The sequence below is a fragment of the Ascidiella aspersa genome, chromosome 8, assembly GCF_963924565.1.
Source record: "Ascidiella aspersa chromosome 8, kaAscAspe10.2, whole genome shotgun sequence".
NCBI classification, from domain to species: Eukaryota; Metazoa; Chordata; class Ascidiacea; order Phlebobranchia; family Ascidiidae; genus Ascidiella; species Ascidiella aspersa.
The window spans coordinates 21,205,265-21,224,874 of record NC_139454.1 but is presented as its reverse complement, the minus strand read 5'-3'; the positions used below and the strand labels follow the sequence as shown (position 1 = coordinate 21,224,874).

At 36.4% G+C, this 19,610-nt stretch overlaps 2 protein-coding genes and 1 pseudogene across 2 annotated transcripts; 2 read left to right on the top strand and 1 right to left on the bottom strand.

Moving 5' to 3' along the window:
* Positions 1-6,522: 6,522 nt before the first annotated feature.
* Positions 6,523-7,458, top strand: LOC146136829 (histone H1.0-like). The gene has a single exon (XM_083395425.1). The coding sequence runs from the start codon at positions 6,605-6,607 to the stop codon at positions 7,139-7,141; it is 537 nt and encodes a 178-aa protein (XP_083251551.1). The 5' UTR covers positions 6,523-6,604; the 3' UTR covers positions 7,142-7,458.
* A 5,068-nt stretch (positions 7,459-12,526) lies between these two features.
* LOC146136828 (myosin light polypeptide 6 pseudogene) lies at positions 12,527-12,970 on the top strand (annotated as a pseudogene).
* A 475-nt stretch (positions 12,971-13,445) lies between these two features.
* Positions 13,446-19,143, bottom strand: LOC146136827 (carbohydrate sulfotransferase 14-like). The gene is made up of 4 exons (XM_083395366.1): positions 18,901-19,143; positions 17,075-17,365; positions 15,709-15,842; positions 13,446-14,664 (listed from the first exon to the last, which is right to left on the bottom strand). The coding sequence occupies exons 1-4, from the start codon at positions 18,994-18,996 to the stop codon at positions 14,151-14,153; spliced, it is 1,035 nt and encodes a 344-aa protein (XP_083251492.1). The 5' UTR covers positions 18,997-19,143; the 3' UTR covers positions 13,446-14,150.
* Positions 19,144-19,610: the final 467 nt, after the last annotated feature.

The window sequence follows — 19,610 nt, the reverse complement described above, 5'->3', positions numbered from 1 at the left end:
TAAAATAACTCAATTAGTTATGCATAACCCTATAGCAAAAATAGCAAAAAACTTGAATTCTGAAGTAACTGTAGCCTTTCTTATGCTATTCGATGAGATGCAGGTGTAAAGAAACGACGCATGTCTGTTTGTGCTTGTAATTATAGCGTGTTCGCCTGGTAAAGTGTTAAGTATTTCACCTAGATACTCATTTCCTTTCGTGGCCGTTCTGGCAAATCTAGCCGACATTCGACTCAGCTAATCTCCATCGCAGTCGCTCTTGTGCTATAGTGTCACGCTGCTGTTGGATTAAACACTACAGTCAACTGATGCATGCCTTACTTGCGAGACCCGTTTTTACTGCGCTGTAAGTTCTTTTATTGAAAGCGAGCTATGCTAAATTATGTGAATGTACAATAAATCTATAAGCGACCTGACAGTATGCACTTTGAAATGCTATGACAGTTTGTTTAGATTCGATTTAGTGGGGTTCAGATAGCACGGTGGTCATGTCTAACCTGTTGAAAAATACACAGGCCTGATATACCGGCTTGAATGACCGTTGTACGTTATCGTGGTTACTGAGATTTGTAATACTCAATGCGAAATATCAACTGAGTGAAGTGACTATATCTAGAGTTCAAGAAGTTAAGGGGGTATTTTAGCGGCCTGCTCTTTGTAGTCAATCTTTACAAGGAACGTGTAAGAGACTTAGGCAGTCGTCGGCTCTTGCCTTGAGAGCCAGCGCCCACCTACCCGTAGCAATTAAAATGAAATAATTAATATTGAATGACACTAAATTATTATACTTTTTTATTCCTTGAATCATAGTAATTATTCTATTGACTGTAGTTAATATTAATAAAATCAATTACTAATATGAAGCACGAGATACTTAACAAGTAGTTTAAGCATCAATCAATGATTAACGGTTACAAAGAAGGTATGTTTTGAAAAACAAAATACCAAAACACACTCGCCCTGGGTTTACTGAGTTCAAAACCTGGTTACAAATACCTGAGGAACATACAGATTCTTGTGTGCAATGCAAAAAAATACAAACATAAAAATAGCACAGGGAATATATGTAGCCTAAATCGTTTGTAAACCTATTTATGTGGCCTTTCAGTAAGTCTATATACTCTCTGCTAGCGGTATTACAAGGTCCACCTTTTTCATGTTACCGAAAAACCAATGCGTCGGCGATGCTATAGAAATGCTGTCAAGCTCTTTTGCCGTTTTGTATCTTCTTATCATCGGCACCGCCAGCGTCCATGCAATGTAAACAATTGCAAGCAATGCACCGATATCAACCAACAACATGGGGCTAACAAATCCAGTAGATGTCAGTTCATTTAAAACTGTCATTGTAGGCCTTAAAAAATTATGTTTTTTTAACATTTCTCTGTAGATTTTCTTCATTGAAACTGTGCTTAAATCATGTAACCTTTTATATATTGTACCTAATGTATTTTGTTGTTCGTATTATTTGAACACTTCAACGATTAATTATTAGCCTACTATTTTCAAATGCTTTTCAGTTAAACTAACTAAATATCTGTATGTAAAATTAATTCTAATTGTTAGATATTAGTAAAATATTATCAACACAATAGTATAAAAATATAAGTTTTATAGTAAACTTTAGCTTTCTTCATATTGCTTTATTTCGTACACCTAATAGTGCAACAATCCATACAATCCACAAGGTAATAAAAATGCAAATCATTAATAGAATTTTGACAAGCTCAACCAAACATGAAAGTAAATATTTGGATTTACAGATGAACGTTTGCGTATGGTCTAAGAAGCAGAATGTCTTCATTTTTCTATTCAAGTTTGGTTTCTTTTTTCCTTCATTGGCGAGTGTACATATAGCGGAAAATTTGGATAATTTTCAAGATCCACCAATCGCTAAACTAAACACTTTCGATTTAGTACGACACCTTAAGCACATGGAAATGTTATCATAGTTTTAGATAATTAACTTATAAAAATGGCCAATAGAACAACTTGTAAATTGGTACATGAGTTTACGCGATTCAACATGCGACATAATTACGGTGCCTTAGGGCTAAAATGTTTCCTTAAAACGTTTCAAATATAATGAAGTCTAACCAAACCCGAACCGGAACTTTATAAATCGGTTTTGGGTTTTTTTTTCGAACCGTAACGAACCCGAACCGTTTTACTTTCAAGGAGCCGAACCAGAACTGAACCGAGTAGTTTGACAGAAACTGAACCTTAACCGAACCAAAACCTATTAAAAAAGCGGTTCACTTCAGCATGGCGTCATAACAAGTATTTTACCGAGTGAAGTTATCCCAGTTCTAAATTTTATGAAAAAAACATAAATATTCATTAAATAAAACGTTGCTTTTGTATTGTTCAAATATTTTAATACTGAGCTGCATGTTTTCTAACACTTCACGAAACTTTTTAATTTCGAGTTAGAAATCGATAATTTCTGTACACTTATTAACCCACATATTTAGGTTTAACGCAACCAATATTGTATCCGAGCCGGAACATTAAAAAAACGGTTTGGAAAACAAATCAGTCGAACCGGAGCCTTAACCGAAGCATTTAAATTGCTCTGAAACCGAAACTGATCCGTATTTAAAAAACATTCTGAACCCGACTGAACCTATACCATAGAATCCAAAGGGTTAGACTCCCTGCCTAAAATATGCCAAGTTTCCTGGATCCGCCACCAGAAACCGTTTTATCTTTTTCACTTTTCGAAAGTGGTTCGCGTGAATCGGTTGAAATCCCATCACTGGTTGTATCATATGGGCCGAAGCCACAAATTTTTAACGTTTTTATTACGTTTTTTCGATTTTACTGCATTTTGAAAAGGCTCAAGCCCCTTGAACTTTTGTGACTAGCCTCGGCTTATTTGGATGAACAGAATTTGTATAGCTACATGGTTTAAATTAATTAACATTTTGGGTGAAAATTGTAAAATGTCGCTGCATTTCAAATAAGCACGTTTTCAAAATAGCACGTCAGTTATACATTAACCTCCCTTTAGCAAATAAACTTAAATGTTACGATGACTGCAGCCTTTATCAAGCATTACAGCACTGCTTTGCCAACTTGACGTCACTATGCACGTGAGGTCCACTGACGAGTGACCAACACCCGAACCTAGCATTATCGACGTTCCGAGATTCATTATACTTTATGCAATTCGATTGGATGCAACTTTATTTAACGGCTTGAGTTACCGTGTTACGTTATCGTGTATACTGATACTTGTGAATATACTCAACGAGCAACAACAACTGAGTGAAGTGACTCTGTCTAGAGTACAATAAGTTAAGGACAGGCATATTAGCGGCCTGCTCGTTGGAGTCAGGTGTAACAAGAAGCGTGTAAATGACTAAGGTGGCCGTCGGCCATCGTCGTACGGGTCAGTTCCTTGCTTGCTCGTAGCACACCTTATACGCTAAATTGACAATAAATAAAAACAGATTTAACGTGTTTAATCGAAGCTCTCTTGCACCGTTAGTGGAAAACATAAATTAAGACCAAAATCCACCAATAACAAACATGTCGCTAAAGAGCTTTTAAGAGGAAGAATTGGGCTTGACGCCATTGTGTGGCTGCAAAGCAACGAAAATGTTAAAAGCGTCTAAATTTGCAACCTTTATTTGCTAATTCAAACTAAAGTTTCTCTCTGCTTTTCGGTCAGCGTGTTTTTTTGTTATACAGCTGGTGCGATATTGGAAGGTCAACTAATAACATGCTATGCTCGAAATTTCAAAGTTTGCCATGCAGAATGCATTAGTGGTTTTCCTTCTCTTGTACTCGTTTATAAGAAGCATTTTACTTTCGGTACCATGCTGTGGCCTTGTAAACGCTTGATGGCATTTTGTGGCCAATTGGTTTTTATTAAGGTCCAGCGAATTCACGCATGGAACATAATTTTAAAAGTTGTTATTTCAATTGTATTTAATCAATAGCAAAAATTGAAGTATTTATAATAAATTTACATTCAATTGAACAGCGATATGCAAACTTATAAAAAAAATCTATTCGATTATACATCATAAATAGCTACCCAAAGCAAAATCATTCATGTTATATTTATTACGTCTAAATGTATTATTGAAGGTCGCTGTACTGCTCTGTTAGTGGGGATAAATATGAGGTCGTAATCAGCTAACAACAAATGGCTGTTTAAGAGCATTAAGCAAAGGATTAAATTGGTCGAGCACTCGAGAACATATCGGTTTTCCAGCTTTACTGACCGTAAAGGCAGGTAAAAGAACAGCGTTGCTAAATTTACAACTATTTACTTCTAGTTGTCGGGTTAGGCCAAATCGATTTAGTCTCTTTTGTTAAAGAGGTCTCACAGTATTAAATTTTCTAATTTTTATTGCACTATTGCCAATACCAATATAAATAAAAATGTGTTCGTTTTAAAAGCACCAACTAAATTTTAACAAATATTACCATTTTCTGTTTACCACTGCGTTGTATATGCGACGAATGTATTTTATTTTCTTGTTTTGTTAGAAGATGCAGGGTTGCAGATAACCGTTTTATACAAGTCGGGATACTTTTGTTTTAAGCCCCTTTTATTTTATAGTGTTATGTGCGTGCCCTTGAAAAATATAACGACCAGTGCTGTCAAATAATATCGGCAACAAAGGTTATTCGAGATTAGAAAGACACTAACTGGCGGCATACTAACCGAGTTAAGAGTCTTTGCTAAAATATCTCAGATTCCACCTTTTATTGACTTTAACTGTATTGTAAACAAATGGAATAAACTGATAATATTTGTTGTTCTGAAAAAGCGGTATTAAATTTTAGTTCGACTTATATAAAAAAAGGAGAAAAAATGACAACGACCATACAATACAAAGATACCGCTTTTTCCATTACAAACCAGCGACCAAGTGGTTTTCTAATCATTCGATGTTCCGCTTCGCCATTAGTGACATCATCAATCAATCACAAATATTGTAAGCTTAAAAAACTTTTGCCTAGGAGTGTAATGACTACAATACCATGTTGATGTCATTAAAACTCACCAAAAACAGTATGTACTTTTCTTTTAAACACATTTATTATATCGCATTTACTTGTCAACAAAGCAAGTAGGCCTGCTTTGTCTAATCATCAGCACTTTTGTAATCCTGGTTATTTTGACCTATATCTCGATTCATCAAGGGGAATCAAATGCTAACGAAAGATAGCATGCCTTAGTAGTGTTCTTATACAAACCTTTGCTGACCAACACTAAAACGTCAATTTCCAAAAATGGCAAACTTTTTTTGACCAGCAAAATTTCCAATTGCTTTTACGTAGCAGACAAATTATATAAAATGTGACAAATAGTCTGCCACTATGGTGTTTACGAAAAATAAATAAAATGCACAATTTTCATTGTATGGAAAGGTTATTTTACTCTGTGTTCGCCTAATGAATGAATTATATGTGATAAGTTGATTTGGACATAGAAAGCGGACATAATTTTGCATCAAAACCAGAAACACATAACCGAAATGTTGGCTCCCAGTGGAGTAGTTGCTTACTTAATACTACTTACGGCATATATGCCAAAATATGGTAAGACACGCAACGAATTTAAAATTTTACAAAATGCAAACCAAAACATTAATTTCAATCGATTTGAGGCTTAAATTTTTGGTAAAACTGAAAAATTCTGACCATAAAACAGTTTCCACGAAAAGCCATATGCGTTCTCATCCAGTACTGAGTCGTTTAGCAGCAGTAATCAATGGCGGATAACAAATCAAAGATATTGTGGTAAAACTACAACAAAACTTTATAAGATTTTAAACATATAACAAGAAAGATGTTTTGTTATGACTTTTGTAAAAAATGTACCAATATTTATCTTTTTATTTAGCAAATTGAAACAAATCGGTTTGTGCATGTTCTTTAGTCGCCGGCCATCAAGCCGGTTTTTCTGCCGTTTTTGTCCTTAGGTACAGGTTTTTAACAGCGTTTCACACTATCGCCCGATTAACAGATTTCTTTCAAATGATGGAAATAGACAACTAATATATCGTATTTTTAAATATTGACTAAATTTTTTAAAAACATTGTAATAAATTACGTTTGTAGACTAAAACATGCACCACTTACACGACAATATTCGTTATCTATAGTGAACCATTTTTTGATTAACTTTAAATAGTGTTATCATTACGCTAAAACTACGCGAATTTTTCAGGGATGAATGTTAAAAACATCAGGTTTTATATTTCACTTCTTGTTGCACGAAAGAGATTTGAGGCGTAGTTTAAATCGCGTGTTTTCGGAAGCAACTTAGCACAAATTTCGCGCAGCCACAATGCCACTCTGCACATTGCCAGCCACCGATATTTACCGTTTCGCGGACGTACGGAATTGAATTGTCTCGGTTCATATAACCGGCTGACGTAGACAGCAGCTTGTTATTCGACAAACGTAGCTCTTGAGGTTAGTCTGCGCCACTACGGTTTACGATTTTTTAATAATAGTTCTTATTCTTTTTAAGTAGTTTTGTTTTTTCGCAACCTCACGACTTTTCACATGTTTATTTTTATATTTTCAGCATTACAATATATTTAAGGTGTAAAATTCTCAACAGAAATCAGTTAAAATGCCTGCCAAAGTTGCACCGAAGAAATTAGCTGCTGCGCCGAAAAAACCTGCCACTCACCCGAAGTTTGCAGTAATGGTTTTGGCCGCCGTCTCTGGTAGCAAAGAACGAAAAGGTGCGTCAAGACAGGCGGTTGTCTCATACATCAAAAACAACTACAAGGTTGGAGACAACGTTACAAAACAGACCAGTGTGAACCTAAAGCGTATGGTTCAGGCTGGTACCTTGCACCAAGCATCTGGTATTGGTGCGAACGGTCGCTTCAAGGTCCCCAAGCCAGCCACTGCACCCAAGGCTAAAAAGGTTGTCAAAAAGAAGGCCGCGCCAGCCAAACCGGCGGCGAAACCAAAAGCTGTCACGAAGAAGCCGGCGGCCAAGAAAGCTGCTAAAAAATCACCTAAAAAGAAGGCGACAAAGCCAGCGGTAAAAAAGTCGCCCAAGAAGGCAAGTCCTAAAAAGAAGGTACAAAAGAAGGCCCCCGCAAAGAAGACGCAGGCAAAGAAACCAGCTGTTAAGAAGGCAAAAGCAAAAAAATAAACGATCAATGTACTTAGAAAAACAATCGATGGGAGTGTGTCGTTCAGCGTCACACTTGTAAAGGGTATAGCGTCGATTTTCGAAGGACTAAATTACGTTTTTTATGCTTTTGTTCAATACAGATTTTATATTGCGCATTTGCTGCGTCGATCATGTTTTTCGCCTCCAGTGAAACCTTTTGCGTTGCATGAATTTCCATGCCCAACCTTATGTGCGACATTTTCGATGGACATCTTGAAACATCTCACTGCTGAGTACATTTTTTCCGTCGTTCGCAGTTCAAATACACAGCCTCGTTTTTGAGGCCAGTTAACGTGGCTGAGTTTCTCATGTGTGCTTTGAAAAGGGAAAGTCGACTGGTTTATTCGAATTAATTTTTAAAACGTGGTCATTTATTTAACATAACGATACTTTGCAGTTTCAAAAAATAGGAATAGGCTCAACAAAAGTGTAGGTTAAATATAAGCCTAGTTTTTATTTTCAGTGTCATTCAAATTTCAGCGCCAACTAGTTTTATAAAACACGCGGTTTCAAATTTTGAAATCCGCTTGAACTGGGCGCAATTCTGTAGCTACCGCTTACTACAAACAGCTGATGGGTCACGTGGTTACTAGGCTGTTCGTAAAGGGGAAAAAAGGCGGCGTCGCAGAGCAATCCTTGTTTCTTTATTCTCTTATGAGCAAGCGGGATGTTAACGTTTGCGACATCCCGCTTCTCCAGTTTGGCGGCAACCAGAATTAAATTCAAAATTTTAGCGCTTGCGCGACTGAGCGCCTTTTGCGAAATGGAGTTTATACTTAGATCTTTCTTTGGCGCGCAATTGCTAATTCGCATTCCGGAATAAAGCTGTTGTGTTAGAAAATGCTTCAGCTGAATGTGGACTGTTTGTAAAGTCTTTCACAAACTTTAATGTTAACAACGGTAAATAACAAAAATACATTTAATCATATCCAGTTAGCCAAATTGTCTTTCGTAATGCTATGCAGTATACATACACTATAGCAATTCGACAAGCGATTAAACAGAGCAAGAAATAATCACAAGCTAAATGTCAGTCGAACAAAATATTGATTTTTTGCTACCAAACTGCGTTTCCCTTACTCTTTTCCTGACCATTGCATTGGTTGAGAATTTGCCACATTAGTTTTCCACTTAAAAGTCACCAAACGTAAAACCACGTGCATGAACGTGTTTTAGGTGGGCTATATTACATGTATGCCCGCCGCTTTTTTCATCCACAAGTTATACAACCGTACGCGACCGTGCAGGAACAGGCCAGTTTATAAGTTTATATATCCCATCTCCTTTTGTCACCTTATAAAGTTATTGTCTAGCCTTCATGTTTATATTTTGGGTAAAATGTGCTGTCATTGCAACGAACTTTGTATACCTAGGTGAGATATCCTACGGATTTTGTTTTGTTTACTGGGATAGTATGAATAACAGTATTCAGTCAATAGTTTTGACATAGTGTAATCAAGACGGTACCAACATACAGAGAAGGTACAAAAATACTGAGGATAGCTGTCGTTAACACCAATAAACCGCTCAGGGGAAGATTTATGATTTTTGTTTTAGAGGGGCTTGGTAATAAATTACGTCATAAACGTTACTAGGTTACATCGTACAAAAATCATACCTTTTGTAAATCCTATTTCTGAGCAAACTGATCAAAACGATTCTTTGATATAAGATGAAAAATATCTTTAATCAAGAATCTCAAAATAATAATATATTTTCTCAACGTTTTTCGAAAACACAGTTCAAAACCAAGATTGAAAGATGAATTGTGTGTGCTTTCGTGCATCTGTTCAGTGGTAAATTAAATGACAAAAAAACATATGCAATAATTATTAAATAAGTAAACACAAAACATAGTCTGCATTGAATCATGACTTACTATTTTTCAAAAGATAGGAATGAAAAAAGGATTTTTGTAGAAAAAATGTTGCAGTAGCAAATTTTAATGAAATTAAAACCACTTGCCTTTTAAATTCCATAAAAATATTAATATATTGGTATCAAACTTTCCAGCGTTCAAGTACACAATGTAAATGCCATAGACAATAAAAAAGCAGAAACTTTTCAGAGGTTAGCCATAAGTGTGGCGATAATTCAAGTTGCGGAAACACAAAGCTTTAATCCAGCAGTTCTAGCTTGGCTCAACAAGGCACCTGTATTTGCTGTTTCGTAAACAAAGCCTATACGCATAACAGAGTTGTCGGGCAACATTTTGCTCGCTAGCGCTTTATAGTGTCTGCTGTTTTACGGCTGTGGACTTACCAAACAAGTGCGCTTACGTTTACCCAGCTATCGAATGCACTGCGCTAGTGGCGCTTATAATTTTAAGACCTGTTTAGCATACTTGCAACCCATGCTTTCAAAAAATAGGGAATCAATTTGAAAACTCTTAACTTTCGTAAAATGAAAACAGAAAAATGAGGCGATATTTTCTTGCGTTTTTTTTTTGAAAAAAAAAATGATCCTCTTCTTTTTCTCCGCCGTGTGTATAATTGATCTATTCTAAAGCAACGCATTGAAGGCTTGGACATGACGTGTGCATTTGTCAAAGGTGCTTGCGTAAATTGAGATTTACTTTTTGCGAATGGTATTATTAAGGCGCTTTGTTTATACGAGTTTTATATTTGACTGGACCTTTTAGGTGCAAAGTTTATCGTGTTCAAATCTTTGCAGACAGTGCAATATGAGGCCTACCGCCGCCGCTGGTACTACGATAACAACTTAGGAAGGAAATGACGTCAGACAACTGGTGGTTTGAACTCTCTGGCTATCCGACGAAATAATTATGTAAATATGTTGACTAACGCTGACGCTTAAACGAGCCTATATATGTTAACTATATATATGTTAACTATATATAACAGATAATTAATTTATCATTGGGTAAAATGATTGATCCTTTCTTCATTATTTTCCTCTGTTTCCACCACTTGAAATTTTTTATATTTTTGCTACACTAAAGTTTTACTTTATTTATATTTTTTTTCTTTTTTAGCAATTAACCTCTTCGTTTTTTTCTCCTTCTTATTTTTTTATGCAGATGTATTATGACATTGAGTTTACCATTAAGTGGATATATTCAACAGTTTTAGTTACTTTCTTTTTCACCATTTTTTGAATGTTTCTGTTTGGAAAACAAAGCATAAGTTAAAGTGGTGTAAATGCGTATGTTTTGATTTGATCTTTTTGTTTATAACTGTTTTTTTGAAAAACAGTTTTTTTATTATTCAATTTTTTTATTGAAAAACGTGAGTCGTGCTCTTTTCGCTTTTCGTAAACTTAATCGCAAGATTGGGCTCGTTTTTCAATCAAAGTTCATCTAAAAAACTAATGTAGAGATTTTTATCAACTGCTCTTAATGAATCACTTCTACCAAGGCTAAATACATTCAAAGAGTTGGCGGTATGAGCGTTTCAACAGGCACAATGAGTGGAGAGAAACACCCACAATGTTATCTAAGGTTGCTATGTAAACCTATAAAATTTTGTTTATATAAGAAATTGCAAAATTTATATATTATTAGAAAATTAGAGTTATATTGTTTATGGCAAAAACGGCATACGCGAAATATCTGAAAGCGTTTCTCGATAACAGGAAATGCCTCTTTATTTAAACCCATGAAGTGAAACAGAGTAAGCCGGGTTAAGTTATTATGATTCACATTGCGCAGGGCGCATATATACCCAGTATGTGTAATTGTGAGAATATGAATGTTTGTATTCAAATAGATTGCCCAAAGCGGTGACGTCTGGTCCGCAGTAAAGAAAACGACGTCCACGTACCTTGTTAGTGCGTAATAAATAGCTGTCTGGCAAAATGATTACGTTAATTGCCCAGTTTCGTTACAACCCGTTCGGTTTAAGTCAATTAGGCTTATTTACATCTGTATCACCTATTATAGCTATTGGGCCCAACAAAGTTGCCATTTATTTAAATAGAAAGTATTTAAAAAATATATAATAATTACTTTTGACTTCGTTTCCTGACTCAACAGCCTATAGGCCTATACTTAGAGACTCTCACCAAACCAAAGAAAGGGCTATAAAATGCAAACTATAAGACATTGACAGTAATTTATAAAATAACTTTGTATTCATTAAAATGTGATGTAAACTAAAGTGTGCAGGTGGACCTCAACAAATTTCAAGAGCTGGGAATGTCACGTTTTGCACATAAAACGAAAAGTTTACTCCATGTTGTTTTGTTGTAATTTTTTCGTTGAATTAATGATTATAATAGGACAAGTTTGCCAATTCTAATGGTTTATCGTTTTATTATTATTATTAGTGGTTTGACGAGAAAATGACTTGCTGTAGGCTAATAATGACGACTTGGACTTGAATTGGGCAACTGATGAGTTGGACTGGGTCTTAGCTGTTTTTTAGAAACACTTGGCTTGGACTCAACTGGGACTATAGTTATTTCAAAATAACTTCTTTACAACATTGGCAGGCCTATTTGTCACAACCTTTGGTTAGTTAGTGGATTAGTCCTGCAGTTGGACGGAACAAACAGTCAAAATAATACAATGGCATGTCAAGACTTATTACCATTTAACCAATATACTTCAATATCCGTTTCAGCAATTGACCCACTTACAATGGGGCACTTTACGTTCGGGTGACAGTTTGATATTGATAGAAATGCAAGGATTGTGCATCGTAAAGCGACAAATCGGACAATACCTTTAATTTATATACGAATAACAGTTTTCTACTGCATTACGTGAAGGAAGTTGCATCATGCCGGAACCTAGTCTGTATTGAAACAAAAAAAGCCGCCGACGCTATATTTAACTTTGTGAGAACGAACATTTAGTTTTGTTCGCGTTAACCATATACAAACCTTATGTAGGTTTGTAGTAAAACGTGGTAAGTGGTAAGATACTCGGTAAGATACAAGCTTGAATTGCAATATAGTGGTGGTATACACGCAGAAGAAATATGTAGGTAAGGCGCCTATAACCACAGGGCATCGCGCAGATTATATCTGCAAATCTAAACTAAAAAATAAGAAGACTTTTGCTCTTACATTTCAAATAATTTTCAAACACTATTGTAGAATGTCGCCTATGCTTTAGTATTAACATTTAGAATTATCTTGAATGTAAATAAGAATAAAAAGCAAATAACAACCAAAAACATTTTTTTTAATCGAAATACTCTAAACAGAACCGCAATTATAAGATTACCTAAAACCAGGCGCTATTTTGTTTAGACTACGTTTTTGTCATTAACAAGAGGCAGTGCCAAGGCAAAGTCTTTTTTGCATATATTGACATATTATAGCGCTCAGTAGATTTTTAACGTTTGATCTTCTTTAGAACAATTTAGATTTGAACAAACCGCATCGATACAGAAAAATATGACTGACACACTCGCAGAATACCGGGACGCATTTGCACTGTTTGACAAAACCGGTGATGGAAAACTTGCTTATGGCGACTTCGCAGACTGTTTGCGTGCATTAGGAGCTGATGTCAGCAACTCTGAGGTATTGACACTGTTGAACAATCCAACAGCCGACGAAATGGAGACGAAAACGCTGACTTTCGAGGAATTTTTGCCCATGTATCAGAAAATATTAACGCAATCCCAAAAAGGAAATATGAAAGATTTTATTGAGGGTCTACGTGTCTTTGACACAGAAGGCAGCGGCTTGATCAATTCTGCCGAACTGAGACACGCCCTGGCGTCACTTTTGGAGTTTGCAAACAACGCAAAGGTCGATCAACTGTTTGCTCAATTGACCAACGCAGATGATAAAGTAAACTACGAGGAGTTTATTGAAAAAGTGATGATGGGTTAGACTTGAGTGGCAAACCGTAACATTTTTAATGTTAGAATTCCGTTGATGTAGGACGGTCAATAACTGACACTCACGACCTTTCGACATTTTATTACTTTTTTTGTTAAATGTCCTACTCTAGATTGTCATATATATAAATTATTTTTTAAATGTAGTTGCAAACACAAAATAGCAAATCGTGTAACTTTAAAGTGATAGATTTACGTGACCGATCCATTATTCCGATACTGACACCCTTGCAATCCCAATAATGTGGCCAAATTATGCCGACCAATTCAAACCCAAAGGACATCACAACTTAATAACCTCTTCAATTTAAAATTGCTGTCTCCAAAAATGGGTTTTTTTTAAGTTTGGGTTTCTGAAAGGCTAACCTAAACTAATAATTAATCACATTTTATTTAGGCTATTTTGCTAAGCCGATGGTAAGGATTCTTTTCTCTCGGGCCTTCAGTTGGTTATTTGTTGAGCGATATTTTATTGTAATCTAATTGCCAATATTAACCAAATCAGGAAGCTACATAAATTACAAAATTGTTGTATTCTATAGTAATGAGAACAAATCTAACCAATGGATATAAGTCTATTCGTGCTGTTGACAAAATAAGAACAGGTGCAAGTATAGCGTTTTCGCAAAGTTTCGAAAACCGAGTTTAACCAAATCGAAATGACGAAATACAATATCGGGTTATTGCTTAAAAAAAATGAAGTCATGAAAGTCACCATGTAAGAACTATATTGGCTGCACACTTTTGAGTTAGCTGACATTGTTGTTTTCTATTGAAAGCTAAGCCTGAACAGATTCATTGTAACTGCAACATACACCCCTAGGCCATGCTGGTATTGCTGGTGTCGTCATTACATTTCGACAGTTGTCATTACAGACATATAAAAAACAACTAAATCGTTTTATCAACTATTTCTCACATTTTAGTGATTTTCGAAAATCACATGGTGCTCTATATGATAAAAGTAAATAAAATGTAGTTAACAAGTAAGACGAAAAATGGCGGGAATCTAAAAGAAAGAGGACGCTGTTAAAAAAAATGAAGAGTAAACTATTTTCGCGCCATTTAAAACGACGCGCTGCATTTTTGCCATAAGAGATCAAATCACAGTATATTACAAAAGTTGGGGGCGTTACGTCCGAAATAAAAATCACCTAAACAGCAAGTGCACATCAAGGCTCCGGGTAGCCGAACAGCGCGTAATCGAGCTTGTACTTTTGGAAAAGCTTTCGCAGTTGGTCCGCCGAAACCTCGTCCCTCAATTCCTTGAGAAAGTTGTGCTCCGTGTGTTCCAGGTGCCTGTCGGTGTACTCGACTCGCTTCACGGACGATTTTTCGAAAATGTATCGCGAGTCCTTCTCGATCGTTTCGTAGCGCCCGATAAAGTCGTACGGGATGCTGCAAGGCGCACAAAGGTCATGGTAGGAACTCCATTCCATTGTGAATTCCTGGTCGCCTCCTTCCAGCATAAAATCGACAAAGGCCTGCAGCTGGCTCTTGCCTTCGGTCATCAAAGAGTGCTGTCTGAAGTTTTGGACGACCGAGTTGTCTTTAGCGCCGTCTAACGGAACGACGAATCTCTTGTATGAGGATAAAAGTCGAGTCAACGGCTCTCGTACAATCATGAACTTGAAGTAGTTTTGAATGCGAAATTCAATCGCATTCTCCCGGTAGGTCCACAACTGCCTAAGGAAAGTCGGTAGATTTCTTTTAGATCATGGTGCCACAAGAGCATGGTTTTTGGTTGCTTATAATTAAACCAGAAAATTTAGATATACACATATTTCCGAATAAATGGGTTGAGAAATACAATTTTTAGAGATACTCAGAAAACTCGTTTTTTCGACTTATTACAGGCTGAAAAGTAAAGGCTATTAAAAAACGTATAAAAATTAGCACACAAATCTTTACCATTCACATTCTTATGATAATAAATTGAGATTTAATTTAAATTGATTGTAAATAATAATTAGCTCAAATACTGTTTATCAAGAATACGTTAATTCTAGTTTTAACCCAAGTTGAGAAAACTAAAATGCTCTAATTTTGATTCTAATTTTAATTTGAAAAGCTAAACTAAATGTAGTTGTGCAAGTCTGGCTGTATTTATATCAGGGATGGCGAACCTTTTCTTTGAGCGGATCACAAACACGACCTTCATCCTCACAAAATGCACAAGTGGGTCAACTGGGTCCTATATTTAATTATATGCTAGTTTTATGCGAAACTTGGATGTTGCGTCGTTTAAAGTGTTATTATCTTGGTTGGTAATTTAAGTTTTTTGGTCGGATTCCCAATTCGGATTCCCAAGAATATTAAGAACCTAAATAGTTAACAAATGCTTCAGCATATTTTATGGGATTACAGGAGTTCAGCAAAAAGCTTTTCAACATGGTTTAATCAGTATCTTCAGAACTTTTAGTCTGCGAGCTCCTAATTTTCATTAAAGGATCACAGCCTTTCACGTTTTACAGCGATAAACAAAATGCTTGGTTGTCGGTTTTTCTGCAGGCGTTGAAGTGCAGTTAGTAGGCCTACTCGTCAGTCGTCACCCCTAAAACACTTTTGCACGAACAACAGATTGGGTAGCCCTGATTTATCTAGTGCTATCTAACGAGGAATTGTTTTTTTTTACGTTTATCTATTTCTAAAAATGATGGATAACATTCGGTTCAGTGTTACGCCATCCCTGATCTACATCAAAACCAAGTTGTCTGCTTGCTACTCCACCTGAGCGCAGGACCCCCGGCGAACCTCTCGTCGAATTCTTCCTCATTTTTTCCCTCCCCGAGTTCCAGCCTCTCAATTATGCTCTCCCAGTTCTCCGAACCCGTTCCTCCGATTGCGCAATAGATGACCTTGTGCTGCATTTCAACGACATAAAGCGCGCGTTATTAGCTCGTATCACTCACAGCCATTTTCAACAAGCGATTTAATTCTTTATATTTGTCGCAAACTGCAAGGACAGATACCCTAACGCAGTTCTTCCCAACCGACTGGTGGGTCGCGAAGCTATTTTAGGTGGGTCGCGAAGCATTTCGATATGTTACAGTTTCCTATAACATCGGGAAATTATTGCATTACATTACGTAACAATTCTGCAAGAATATCACAAATACGTAACATTTAGATGTGTTGGTTCGCATTAACTATTTCACGACGTACGTCAATAGTAAAGATGAAGTTCATGTAACTTTATTCGTTTGGTCATATTTCATTGTGGGTTGCACAAAAAAACTTGCATAAAAGTGGGTCGCGAACTGAAAAAGGTTGGGAAGCACTGCTCTAACGGGCGCTGGTCTAGAATCCTACAACAATTTCGTCCAGGGGTTTATGTTAGTAAAACCAGGGGTTTATACTAACAATATTTGGGTTAGGGGGCGAGTTAGCATTTAGGTTTGGGTGGGTCAAGCATTATTATAATAATAAGTATTCTCCTATATTCATTTCTTGCTTGATATTTCAATTTTGACAACTCGTTTCGTTACTGTAAAAAAAGTGGTCGTCGTCAAAACAACGGGTTACTGCGGATCAACTATACAGTATATACTAGAACTAGTAAGATAACTTATAACAATAGGTATTACGTCACAATGACCAGTGGCAGACGGCAGTTTAATGTAACGCCTGGTCTTGCAATGTAACTCAAACAGAGGGATAGTGCAATTTGTGACAATATTTCCGAATTTTAGGGAGGCTTATAAAACAAGCTTTTTAATAACTAAATAAACGTGATTGTTCTGCATTTAAGCGATTTTATCGCAAAAGTCTTTTAAAGTGTGGGTCAAGTTCTCACCAGTAGTTAATCCACAGTTCCACAAAACACTCACTTGAATAGTCAATGCATCTCGTGTGTTTTATTTTAGTTTATACTCTGTGTACGAGATACCGCGTTTTAGGAATGAGCAAATCTTAAGTATGCGTGTTGCTTTACAAATATGATATCAGCTTGAATTGTGCTGTACAACAGTAAACGCCGAATTTAAAGCTGCTCATCGACAGTATATGAGAATATCTTGAAAAGAGCTATGCTTAGAGTTGGACATTTTTTTACTCTGGCTTCACTATTTTAAAATATATGATAAAACTGCGGTACCTGATCGGAAACAAGCAACTTCGGTTTCTTGTGTTGAAAATTACCGACAGATTTAGCCTTGTAAAAATCAAAGAGATGATTTTTGTGCACAGGACTCTGTTCGAGACATGTTTTCTCCAAGTTGTCTTTGCGTAAATGCCAGACGGCCGACATTTGGTCGTAAAAATCACCGACATCGGAATATATTTTCTGTTCTTTTTGGATAATTCCTGGCATCTTTGGTGGACCAGTCATCATAAGAGGCTTTTTAACCATCAGAACACCGTCATCATTGCCAATGCTGGTGGGAATCTGAAAGAAATATTCTCAATTATTCAGTGAATTTATAAAATCCTAGAAATATTTTCCATTAGGTTAAACCAGTGGTTCCCATCCGGAGTGCCATTTCTAATGCTCAACGTGGCGACGAGATATTTAGGAAATATTTGGGAAATTATTTTTTTGTTATTATGGGTAAGCATTTTGACACTACTTGTGTACGATTAGAGCAGGGTTGTCCAACAAGCGGCACGCGTGCCAAATGTGGCACGCGACCAAATAAAAAATGGCACGCAAGCCCCCCTAAATTACTTAATTTGCTATTCAGCCAATTGTAAAAAAAATAACTAATTTTTATACAGTAAATCGCCATTGTTTATTCACAATATAAAACAATCTCTGCAATCACAACTAGCAATTACTTATAATACTATACCAATATATTGTAGTGGAGGCTAGCATTTATATAACTATAAAGTTTGGTGTGAAGAAACAAAAAGCAAAAGTCAGCTCACCGACGGACACTTATAGATGCAGTAATGCGCACTGCTAACTACACGTATTTATCATTTGTTTAAAATCGCTTTTATTATTAGAAAGAATTATATTACTAAACTTTGGCACCGGAAGAAGTTATAGGATAAAAATTGGCACGCCGCCATGTTTGAGTTGGACACCCCTGGATTAGAGCATTGCCAGTCTTTGTTTTAGAGATCGTTAGAAAGTTGCGTCATACCTTGCCGACATTAGACATAAATAAAAAAGAGCCGCACCTGGTTAAAAGAATCGGCATTTATGTTCTAAATAAACAGAAATTTGGGGTCTATAAATTTTGTTAATCACACGGCATAATAAGCCGATACAGCGCGTTTGATATGAACGATGCTCTTATTCAGTGGTCGGCAAACTGTGGGCCGCGGCCCAAATATGGGCCGCAGAGCCATTTTTGGTGGGCCGCGAGTTACTTTTGAATAGCTTAGTTTTATCATGTAGTTGTGGGCCGCGTAATAGTTGAACATTCATTGCAACTTTATTTTAAAGTTGGTGGCATAGAATTTTTAAATTGGATTTTTAGCTTTAAAAGGCCCACGTACCAAATGTGGTCCTGGAAGCCTGTCGAACTATTTTGTTTGCCAACTTAAACTGAAGGTAATGGAAATTTTTTTCGCGCTTCGCGCGTATGTTTTTCGTTTTATAGTATGTTTTACATTATGATATTGCAGTGTTTGGGCATCAAGGCGCCGTGTTCACCTTAAAATAAATATCCTGAATCCGCCACTTTTCGTAGTAATTTACGCAGTGGGCCTTCAATAGCTCTTAAAAGAGTACTTTGGGCCGCGACAAAACAATTTGCCGACCACTGCTCTTATCCAATCTGATAACCAGCAATTCGAGGCTAATGTCTGGCTTACAACATAAACACCCTACATAATTTTGGACCAGTTTCAAAATTCCAAAACGTACGGCAACCGTATTGTTTTTCAAGTGCAAAAATTATAATTCAACAGCCGCAGGTTGTGCATCCCTGGTCTACACTGTAGTGCTTTAAAACTACATAACAAATATACCTCATTATGATAGTCCAGCCCCAAATGATAGTATGCGATTAAACAGAGCAGCAAAACAACAAGTAGAATAGCAGATTTTCCACTAAACCATCTCATGATCGAAAAAGCGATAGTAGATACGTAGCATGAATGTACTTAAGGACGTCAATAAAACTCTCAATCTTCTGTCATCCCTTGTATCTTCTAAAACAAACTGCTAAAAACGCACAAAAACAATTATTCTATTTGGGCATCAACAAAAGGATAACGACGGTCTGCTTTTTTCTGGGTAAACAAGAAACGGCTTAAAACATTTGATAATAAATGCTCTATATTCTCAAGTCAAATCAAAAAGAAAAGCTTCGAAGGTAATGGGTGGTACTTGTAGTTTATAAAACCTACGTATAGCAACACCGAAGAAGACAGTTTAACCTTAAACAGTTAGTACGACATCAAACAGATGTATAATATTGGGCTATTAAAATGTTCTGTATAGATTAAAAACTCCTGAAAACATAACACATCGTCTAAATAGCGCAACGCCTGATGTAAAAACGTGTTTCTAATTGCTTAACACTGCTTTCATCAAAGGAAATTACCTTCACAATACAGTTACCTTACACTTAGCGTAATCACAGTCAGACTCAGGATTGTGGCCGCTACGGTTGGGTAGGAAAGCGTGAAAAGAAAATCGTGAATGCTGTGCAACAGCACGCACCAATTGCGGTGAA

What these genes read in the sequence shown, in the direction of transcription:
- LOC146136829 (XM_083395425.1), top strand. Translation starts at nt 6,605, where the DNA reads ATGCCTGCCAAAGTTGCACCGAAGAAATTAGCTGCTGCGCCGAAAAAA.
- LOC146136827 (XM_083395366.1), bottom strand. Translation starts at nt 18,996, where the DNA reads ATGAGATGGTTTAGTGGAAAATCTGCTATTCTACTTGTTGTTTTGCTG. An exon ending in AGTTGCTTGTTTCCGATCAG is followed by an intron (nt 15,843 to 17,074) that starts GTACCGCAGTTT and finishes GTTGAAATGCAG; the next exon opens with CACAAGGTCATCTATTGCGC. An exon ending in GCCGGGGGTCCTGCGCTCAG is followed by an intron (nt 14,665 to 15,708) that starts GTGGAGTAGCAA and finishes GACTTTCCTTAG; the next exon opens with GCAGTTGTGGACCTACCGGG.